Source organism: Brachyistius frenatus, unplaced genomic scaffold (genome assembly GCF_029030835.1).
Source record: "Brachyistius frenatus isolate BFR_SWC_R1_liver_20210118 unplaced genomic scaffold, ASM2903083v1 Contig_13, whole genome shotgun sequence".
NCBI classification, from domain to species: Eukaryota; Metazoa; Chordata; class Actinopteri; family Embiotocidae; genus Brachyistius; species Brachyistius frenatus.
The window spans coordinates 2,453,571-2,463,956 of NW_027210612.1; the positions used below are offsets into that span (position 1 = coordinate 2,453,571).

General features: G+C 37.0%; 1 protein-coding gene across 1 annotated transcript; it reads right to left on the reverse strand.

Moving 5' to 3' along the window:
• Nucleotides 1-1,154: 1,154 nt before the first annotated feature.
• plek (pleckstrin) lies at nt 1,155-7,100 on the reverse strand. The gene is made up of 9 exons (XM_069692773.1): nt 6,972-7,100; nt 3,638-3,793; nt 3,253-3,434; nt 2,546-2,637; nt 2,249-2,433; nt 2,011-2,115; nt 1,733-1,816; nt 1,533-1,602; nt 1,155-1,393 (listed from the first exon to the last, which is right to left on the reverse strand). Exons 1-9 carry the CDS (start codon nt 7,011-7,013, stop codon nt 1,254-1,256), a joined length of 1,056 nt encoding a protein of 351 aa, XP_069548874.1. The 5' UTR covers nt 7,014-7,100; the 3' UTR covers nt 1,155-1,253.
• Nucleotides 7,101-10,386: the final 3,286 nt, after the last annotated feature.

Genomic DNA, 10,386 nt, shown 5'->3' on the forward strand with positions numbered 1-10,386 from the left:
GTTGCCGTATTAGCATTTCACAGGATACCTTAGTTATGTCTTTGTAACTTTTGAGAATAAAGCAACCAAATTAAATCCAAGTGATGGGCAGAAATGATATTTAGTTTTGTTAAAACATGCTGTTTATTAATATTTCAATGAAGACATAATGATCAATTTAATGGGGCTACCATTCAAAACCATAAGTGTACAAGGTAGGAACACAACGTAAACCAGTCACGGTGGCAACAAGAAATTGGTCAGTTTAAAACTTGTTTGTAACAGATTTCATGTAGCATTAATAGTTTAACTCTGATCACAGTTTTTCTGTAAACTTGTGATTTAAAGGTAAAGGTACCTTGGGTTCTCTAAGTTGGAAATGGTTACCATTGCTGCTGGGCATTGTTGTCGATTTAAAAATGTTTTGACTAACCTGGGAATTTGTGGAAAACCTCATAGTCTGAGTGTTTGTATTTCTTAGCCTTTTGTATTTTTTATTTTCACAGTCCAAGCCCTCAACAAATCACTTGGTAACATTACCACAGCTCACACACACGTGATGGACAAAACTATGAAAATTAGGCCCAAATTGTGATAAACTGGAGGTTGTCATTTAATTATCAATTCAGTTGTCACAACAACAACAGAAGTTTTGAATATAGTCATACTGTCACTTAATCTAGTCATTTCTGTCACAGATAACTTGTCAAGCAGATGCAGCTGGCCTGAAAGCTACAAAGTGATGCTGTGAAACTGCAAAGACCGTGTGATTCAGAGTTGGTTCACACTCAGGAAGTGTGTTTGTCTGATAGTTGTGACTATCTCAAACTTTTCAAAGACGAGTGAACAAAGAGGAAATCAGAAAAACCACAGTGTAAAGAAAACGTTTTTCTTTTTTATGTAACCGCCCTTCTTTGTCTTGTTGCATTTTTAGTTTCTGTCGCCAGGCATTGTTTCAGTTTGTCACTTTTTGTAAGACCAAGCCACCGAATTGTTCTACACACCAGCACGTTATATATATATTTTTTTATACATGACATAGATAATAAACAACTACCAAGATGTTTTCATTGATGTTAACATGGTTTTGTCACCGTTACCTTTGCCATGGTAATTACCTCAGTATTAACTGGTTATTCTTCAGATTTTTTTTCCACCTTTTACTTTGTTATATATGTAAAAATTTGAAAGAAAATGGCACACAAATATGATCAATATAATTCAGTTATAACTGTTGTCGCTGGCAGATGTTCCCCCTGCTACCACCACTCCTGTTATTTTCCGCTTTTTGACACTGCCTGTATTCCTTTGATCCACTCCTTTCTCTCTTCGGCTGTTGCAGCTTGGAGGAAGTAGTGAGTCTCATCTGAGGTGATGATCTCAAAGAGGTTGCCATCAATGTCGTATTTTTTGGCTGAAACCGTGAACAGATAAGGAAAAATGAGTTAAAAGGGGATGACATGAAGAGAAATGACTGACAGTAAACACCAGTTATATTTCCTGATCACAGTTTGTCACTGAAGGGAGGGGGGATGGGCAACAGTCTCACCCACCATCAGGCACATACTCCACAGCTGTGACCACAGCTCCACGGAGATGGACTGAGCCAAGAGCGTCGTCACCCTAAACACACGGAACAAAACAGGAACAAGAGAACATACAGTATGGGAGTAGAGGGAATGTTAATTAGGTAGTATTTATTCTGTTTCAGTCTTTTGATTTATTTTGAGCAGGTACAAGTCAGTATATTTACCTTTGCAGGATCATAATAATGCATGTAAGCAGGGTCGTCTCTCAGTATGAACTTTCTCACCTTCCAGTTTTTTCTCCTGTGTCCCTGTGATGAAATAACTTTCATAACTTAATGACATCACTTGGCAAAAACAGTGGTGTCAAGCAACTGTGAAGTCGACTTCCTTTCAGTGAAATTAACAACACTGCTATGTTATTTTTATCAACATGGGAGTTATGTTCTGTGGTCAGGCAACATTGAGCAATGGCTTCTTAAGTTCTGAACTCTTTCTGCTTCACCTGTTTCAGTAAACAGCCCTGTTTTATGATGTTTCCTCTGAGTTCTTCCTTCACAAGGACATCTTCATCACTGGAGTAGCCTTCACAGAAGAACCCACTGTCTGCCTGTAAGCACAGTCATTTACAAAAATGTTATACATATAAACAATTTTAAATATATTTTGACACATGCATATTTCCATTTACAATAAATTAACATTTTCATCAAATAGTAACTTTCAGACTCAGCTGAACTTACAAAGTAGTAAAGAGCTTGTATGTCATCTAAGAAGGCTGTTTGCCCTCCACTCTCTGCTCCATCTTTTGACATGTCACCAGCAGGCTGAAGAAAACCTTCATTCAGGAGCCCTGTTGCTAACATCAAGGCCTCAGGTGTATTTCTCGCTTTCTCCTTCAAAATCAGCCACTCTACCACTGTCGCACCTGTCCGAAAAGAAGGAAGTAGAGAAAACTAGTGAAAACATAGAAAGGTACAAAAAGAAGAAAAAAATCTTTTTCCACACCTGAAACATCAATAAAACCAAGACAGACGAACCAGTGAAGCAGTGGTTGAAGACTCGATTCTCCTGCTCCAGTTTTAACTCTTTCACTCCATCATCCTGGTCTTTCATCAGTACGTAGATCTCACTGACAAAACACAATGTAAGCAGATTGTCTTTAAGCACACACACTTGGTAGTGAACTAAACTCCTAAATAGTTACTGTAAAGCTTCAGATTTATTGAGTGCTGACCCCATGTGCATGGAGTCCTAGTGTATGACTGAACAGTGGAAAACAAAGATTGGAACTTTTTATCCTTTTTTTTTAGCATTCAAAATAGCCAAAGAGCTAAAGTAAAAAACAAAAAAACAAAAAAGGATTCCAATTGTTTGCTTATCTGCCTCGTCTGAAAAAGTCTAGCCTGGCTCCTACTGCTCACAGGTTCAGTTTTCTTTGCTGTGATTAAAGTCTGGAAACCCGCTTCACAATAACATCTGATGAGCCACTCTGAAGGCCGGACCAATCAGCAACCAATGGGGTTGTCTAAATGCGACAATGTTAAAGTCAAGCGTAATTTCTAAATATTGTATCAGCGGTGATAGAATTTTAGTGCATATTGGTGTTCAGTGATGATCAGTCAACAGTTGACTGTTGAAAGGCTTTAACTCCAGGGGCCAGGGCTAACCTAAGAGTCGATATCTAACTGTCTATCTGTCTGTCTTTTTGAACTAATGTTCAAAAACAAGATTTTACAGAACATACTTTAGGTTGATTGTGTTGGGCAGGCGAATGGAGCGTCTCGTTGACTTCCTGGCAAACTTTTTCCCCCCCTGAAGGCAGGTAATGGCTCTCTTGATGTCCTTGACCCAACACTCTCTCTCCTCCACATGTGAGGCTTGGAAGAAGTGATCCTGCTTCTTCTCTGTGGTAATCTTGAAAACCAGCTAAATCATGCATATTTGGTCAGTCAGTTAGATAAAATTGACTTCAGTAGCTGTCTTAAAAATAATCAAATCTTTAAATGCAGCATATTAATCATTAAACAAGAATTGTAGTTCAAAACACACTATGAAAATTGTCATGACCACAGGTCTACTCCTTCAGCAGGCGCTCTGATAGTTGACGGGTATACTTGACATTTTCTTACCGTCCTCTTGCCAAAATCCTGACAGGGGCTGATGAGTGAGGCTCCCTTTAGTGGGATCATTCCCTTCGGTGAACTGTCTGTTTTCTTTTTATAGAATTCCAACCCATCTTCTGACAACACCACCCACACTGCCCTCCAGGAGTTTAGCACTGTACCCTGAGGATCAATAAGACAGGTGTCAACAGGCAGCCATGAGCAAAACTGCAAAATAACTGGTTGGAGATGTACATTAACTGAACATTTTGATTCATATCTATCATAACATTTATTTGTCTGTTAGTTTACTAATCTTGTTATCTTTCACCTAACCACAGCTAGTAACACCATCTACCACACTTACTTTCAACAGTTGGTTGGATTAAAGGTTAGCGGTCATTCAAACACACAAGACAATATTAAGTTAACTTTTTGTGTACATACTGTAAGAAATTGGGGTTTTTTTTTGTTCAAATGAAATACTCTATAAATATTTGTTTAGTTCCTGATTTTGGTGACATAATGTGAAAGATTAACAAACAGACTGCATGAAAATGCAGAAATTAGACTAGAGTTCTGGTAATACTTGTGAGGCGGAAAAATTATTGTGGTAAGCCTTTTTCCTGGAATAATTTGGCTTCACGTTTATAATTTCACTTGGTTTGGTTTTGAAAAAAATGCTATGCTCTGTTGAGCTTGCAGTGCCTCTGCTCCCTTCGCTCCTTTAGGGAACAGAAGTTGGAGCTTAACCACTTTTTTCAGAAAGGCATGCTCTTTGGAAAGCACATAATGTCTTCCCAAAATATATCTGCTGTGAAACCCATACCTACAAACATTCAGAAAGCTGTGTGCAGAATTGTGCAGTGCTCAAGAAATTGAGCCATGCAGTGGATTAATTGAATTTTTAAAAAATGTCTGAAATATTGTGTTAGAATATCAATCTTTGTCTTCTGAACAGCTGCAGTCATCATTCATGTCATTTAGACCCTGCACTGTACAATCATGTGGACATATTTTTACATTGCATGGAAATTGTTGACTTTTTCAACATATTTGAACAAACAAACATGTCTGTCTGACACAGACAAAAGTGATATACTTCAAACCAATGACACAACAATGAAATGAGACATATGGGTTTTCTCAGGCTTCTTCTTGCAGATCGAAGACATGCTTGTTAGGTTAATTGGTGATTCTAAATTAGCAGGTGGCATTTTAAGCGTGAAGAGTTATCTGTCGCCTTGTGTTAGCCCTGTGGTATACCCTGCCTTCGGCCAAAGTCAACTGGAGTGAGCTCCAGCTCCCCTGTGACCCTGTTCAGGATGGAGCAGGTATAAATAATAGATGGATGCATTGACCCTTAATGTTCTGTGGACAGATGAATCAAACAGTGTTGCTTGGCCACAGTAACAGTTGTCATGTTCAGCTAAGACCAAAGACAACTTCTCTGGAGAACAAACATGCTCTGAAAATTATTCTGCTGCTTCAGGGACTGGACAGCTTTTAACGGCTGATTCATCTATGAATTCTGCCTCACATCAAAGAGCGATTGACGATTATGTAAAGGCCATCTGTCCGAAAGCTGAAGTTGAGCCAATAAACCTGATTTCTCCTCCAACAGTCATCATTTTTCTTATTGTTTACAAAATCACATTAAAAGTATTTTTTAGGAATCCTTGTTGTCCTATATGTGTTCACAGAATTGGCCAATAGAAAGCTGTTTTTGATTACCCTTTTGAATATAAAATGTCATAATTTCATTATTTTATCGATATTTGTTTAAAATGTTTGGCATAATTAGTGTATGAATGTCTGAGTATGACCACAGTGTGAGTTCACAGTAACTTAGAGCTTGGACAACCAAAATGTCCTCAGTTCATCCTTGAATCCAAAGCTGTGAATGGATCATATCAACTTTTTTTGCTTCTGTATGCTGCTGTAGTGAAAAAAATTTCCCCTCGGGGATTAATAAAGTAACTACCTAACCTAACCTAATTGACTATATAGTGAACAAGTGGACAATCCTAACACAGTGAATATTTGTGCCACATGAGAAGAAACTCCCTCAAGTCGTTACAGACATCTAGTGCTCTAAATAATGACACAGATGTGAGGTTACCTTGACCTTTGATCCCTCCAAAATGTAATCAATTTATCCTTGGGACCAATTGAACATATGTACATACGGACAGACGGACAACCCAAAAAATAAAAATCGTCATAGCCACATAGTTTCATTTTGAATACATGTGCAGGCAGGATGGTGCTGTGTGATTGATGTCGTCTTAGCCCTTTTTAGGCAAGACCATTATGCACAGCTGTGGCTATTTATAGCAAACCATACTGTCATGAGATTGTTCATAAAATAAAATACTTTAGCCATAATGTATCAATCATCATGACACAAAAAACAAGCAATACTAATTTACTTACTGCCATACACAGAGTTTAAGTGCTTCACAATTAAAATGAAATAAAAGAAGAACAAGTATGCACAGTGTAATGAGCTTATATGCACAACCAATTTAAACCCAATAAAAAAGCACACAAACAGTTTATAATTGTGCTGACATGTCAGGCAAAGTGAAAGCCAAAAGTCAGACTTTGCTCAATCTGAAAAAAAAAAAAGGTGTGTGTGTGTGTGTGGGTGGGTGTATGGCTTATGTGTGAAACGATCACATTTCACACTTTTTAAATAAATTCCAATTTACATGATGATACTGGTTTGTCAATTTTGTGCTTGGAGTTTGTTTTCCTACGTGTTTTTTGCTGGATTTTATATTATATTCATGGCATATTTCAAATGAACTGTTTGTCTCAGGTCATACATTTTTTAGGTTTTACTCTTGAAGTGAAAATCTCTTTGTAGAACAAACCTACAACATTCAACACACTTCATGTATTCGTGTCTGTATAAAAGTAGAAACTTGAGTTTCTGTTGCAACTGTAAAACTGAAGTGAGTAGTTATGTAATATGTGGCATCTTTGGAGTGAAACACACATCTGTTCCTTTCAGTGCTGGTTTAATGTGGAACAATATTACTTTCTGCTATCCTATTTGTACTGTTCATTGTTTTGTCATGACATTGTTTTTTATATGTTAGTCTATTTATTTTATGTATCTTTTATGATACATTTTGCAAATTATTCGGATTCGCATTGTTGTTAGGTTGTGGTAGTTTTTTTTACCCTATATGTCTGAAGTCAGAATGTCTCAAATTTTTGTCACAGTACCAATAACGTTTCCAGTTATGATATTAGTTTGGTTCTTCTAATAAGTTGTATACATTTGGAGAAGATTAATCTCTACAAATGCAATTCCAGGAAGTGGGTAGTATTTTCATGTAGTCATTCTTACCTTTTTCACCAGGTATCCCTCTCTGATCTCTTGTGGCTCCATTACTCTGCTTTCTGCTGCTGTTGGCTGCAACGTATCACTTTTTTATAACTGTCAAAAAGAATTATCATCCACTTCACCCACGTCCTCTCTCCTTTTGTCATTACCAGAAACACGTAGAGGCAAACAGGAAGTTGAGCTGTTGGGCGTGAATGATGAGTGGTCAGCCAACTTCCTCTTTTCTGAGATATTATTAGTTACAGCTACTGCTTGGTAAATGTCTCTACACTTTACAGTCTTAAATTTAAAAAGGTAACTCAGCTGTTCTAATGAACTTTAACAACACATTTTACTGCGGTTCTGGTCAAACTTGTCCATTTAAGTTTGTTTGGTAGTTTAAACTGAGGAGGCTGAGCTGGAAAAGAAAGACAGGGAAAGACAGGAGCAGTCGACTTAAGTGACGTAAGTGTGCTCCAGTTTTAGCCACTTACAAATCTAAATGAAATTCCTTTTTCTTTTGGACTTTTGTTTTCTTTATCACATTTAGGGATCTTTTTTTTTTTAAATGATTATTATTTTCTTTTGGGTGATGATTTTATCCTTTTTGACTGTTCTGTAAGATGTCTAACCTTAAATGTCCATAATTAGTATTGACGTTTCGCATTTTCAAAAGCCTCTTGACCCATTGTGTACATCAGACTCTATAGCTAGGCAGAGTATGACTGACCACTTCTACATTTAACTATGAGTGGGTCCATGACAACAGCTGACCTCAGTCAGACATCAGTGGATATATTTCTGGACATTAAAGGTTCCTCTTTTTGTAATTGCATGTATTGTGGTTGTAGTGAAAAGAAAAGGCCGAATAACAACAGAAGGATAGGAGCTTTAAAAAAAAAAAAAATGCAGTACAGTCTCATTAATTTATCAAATGTTATTAAAATATATGTAAAAAGCTGCATCAGGAAGCAGTTGTCAGAAATAGAGCCATAATAAACATTGGTATATATTACATGTACTACATAATACAATATATATTATCTATTTTTCAGTCATAAAGAAGTCGGGCACTGCTCTAACTCTTCTGTCACTTAAAGTTAGCAGTAAAATAATTCACTCACTCCTTATCAGTGGCATGTAGTGCCACAAACTGTAGTCAGTTTGTAGCATAAAAGGAAGTCTTCATATCTGTGATGTCAGCTCTAATCATTATGGTGACCCAGCTGTATGCGTCGGTGGAATCTCTCAAGAGCCGACAGAGAAACAGGATGAAACACTAGGCGCTGGATGAAGGAATGAAAGGATGCAGATTTGAGTTTTTTGGAAGATTCGGACAAAGTCAATCAAGATTGTCTTTCTACTTTTTATTTTATTTCTCTATTGATTGGATACAACAATAATTTTCTCCTTATTTGCCTGTATAAGCAACTTCTGTGTGGACACAATAACAATCAACATCTGTATGCAATAATTCTACACAGTATCTGAGCTGCATAATCTGCTTTTATTGTAAAGACTGATGTTTATTATCTGTTTGTGTCAGAACTCTTGATTCAGCACAGTGTTTTTTTCTGAAATACACAGTTTGTGGTGATGTTGTTTTGAGATGATGTGGTGTCAAAACTCAACTATAAATCAACCCCTCTCCTATTTGTAGTGGAATCAACAGGAACGAAACTATTAATAACATCAGTAGCTGCTCAACGGTTTATTTTTGTGATGTTTTTAATGCACCTCTAGAGGGCACAGTAACTACATTTAAAAGAAAATAAGCTGAATGACATCCGGGAGGCACTTTCTGCTGCACTTACCAGTGACACTAAAAAGAGGGGGAGAAAGGCAATAAACTGCTATAATTGTGAATAATGGGCAACAACATCAAAGTGATGCTAAAGGGGCATGAATACACTATGTGTTATTACAGAAATAAAATCACGGTGCGCATCTATTGATGAAACCACTTTGTGCAGGGTTCAAAATCATTAATTTCACTGAGTAGGTAGAGTATGTATAATATAAGCAACTTGAGCTCAAAAGAAGTTGATAGAGCTGTATCCCACCAATACAACAAGGGTTTGAATAACAGCCTCATTTTAATCAACCAGCATTTTTATGACGAGACCATATGAAAAATCACCTTCTGATGATGATCTCATTCCGAATAAACACGGTATCATGGGGACGTTCTCTATGACTGTGGCATTTATCAAAAGGAACAGTGGCCATACACTTGTCTGTCTACCTTGAGTCATGCTTCCCATTTGCCCATGCTATGAATAACCACAAGGGGGGAAGGTGTTTATGAGTTTATTGATGAATCTTGGGGCAGTGCGTTGCATTACCTGTCAACATGAGAGTCATCTCTCTGTGCTCGTGATTGAAAAAGAGCTCAAGGTGTGGAATGTTAATTCCGCTGAGAAAACAAAGAGACAAAAGGAAGGAAGACACTACCAGACATTTGAAATCTCTTCCTCTAATCAAAACCAGCTGTCAAAGGCTTCAGAAAAAAAAAGAAAAGAAAAACATTTAACCTTGGTTGTCTTTGTGTAAGAAAGGTAAAGTGCAACAACAAAAGGCCAAAGACAAAGACAGAAACATGCACATACAGCGTGGTGCAAAAACATTGTGTATCATGATGACGTACATCCTGGGAGTAGAGAGAAGAAACAGATAAGGCCTGAAGGGAAGGTACTGTAAGCATGATGAAACTGAAGACATCATCCCACCTCCAATCCCCCTAATAAAAAAACATTCCCTGTGTATCAATCACACCTAACACCCATTGTCAAACATCTGCAATGCCAGGATTTCTTATGTACATACTGTAATGTACCATGACCATTATGAGAATAACATTTTCTACATTAACCACAAAAAAATATTCTAATGTCTACCATGTGGGGGGAAAGTAACCTGCAGCTTTTATTGCATGAAACTCCCACATTACACCTATTGTTTTTAGTAAAAAAAAATTTTTTTAAAAATTGACACTTTCACACTTTTAACTTCTGGATTCATTTTGTATTTGCAAAAAATAGCAACACGTTACTTACCTTTGAATCCAAAAATGTTTTCACAATATTTCTATCACTCTTTTTTCTTATTATTTTTGGTTTCAGAATATTTATTTAAAAAAAGCTGGAACGCCTCTATGTTGGCGTGACTGTACATATTGTAAATGCAACAACAGCCTTATTCATGAATAACTCAGTCATGCCTGAAAAAAAATTAATTCAGTGTAAAAATCAGCTACAATAAGGTCCACTTTTTTTAGTTTGTCGGATAAATAAATGGAAAAGGTTCAAATTGTGTTGCCCAGTGTTGGTATGACTTTTTTTTTATTGAGGTGCTTGTCTGTTTTTGATTATGAATGAGTGATTTCACAGTGTGGGAAAGCTGAAGTGACCAAGAAAATAAAGGAACAGGAAAAGCACAT

Excerpts from the sequence above, each read along its gene's own strand:
- plek (XM_069692773.1), bottom strand. The coding sequence starts at position 7,013 with ATGGAGCCACAAGAGATCAGAGAGGGATACCTGGTGAAAAAG. Across the intron at positions 3,435-3,637 it reads AGGATTTTGGCAAGAGGACG|CTGGTTTTCAAGATTACCAC; the intron begins GTAAGAAAATGT and ends TGCATGATTTAG. Across the intron at positions 2,638-3,252 it reads CCCAACACAATCAACCTAAA|TGAGATCTACGTACTGATGA; the intron begins GTATGTTCTGTA and ends GTGTTTTGTCAG.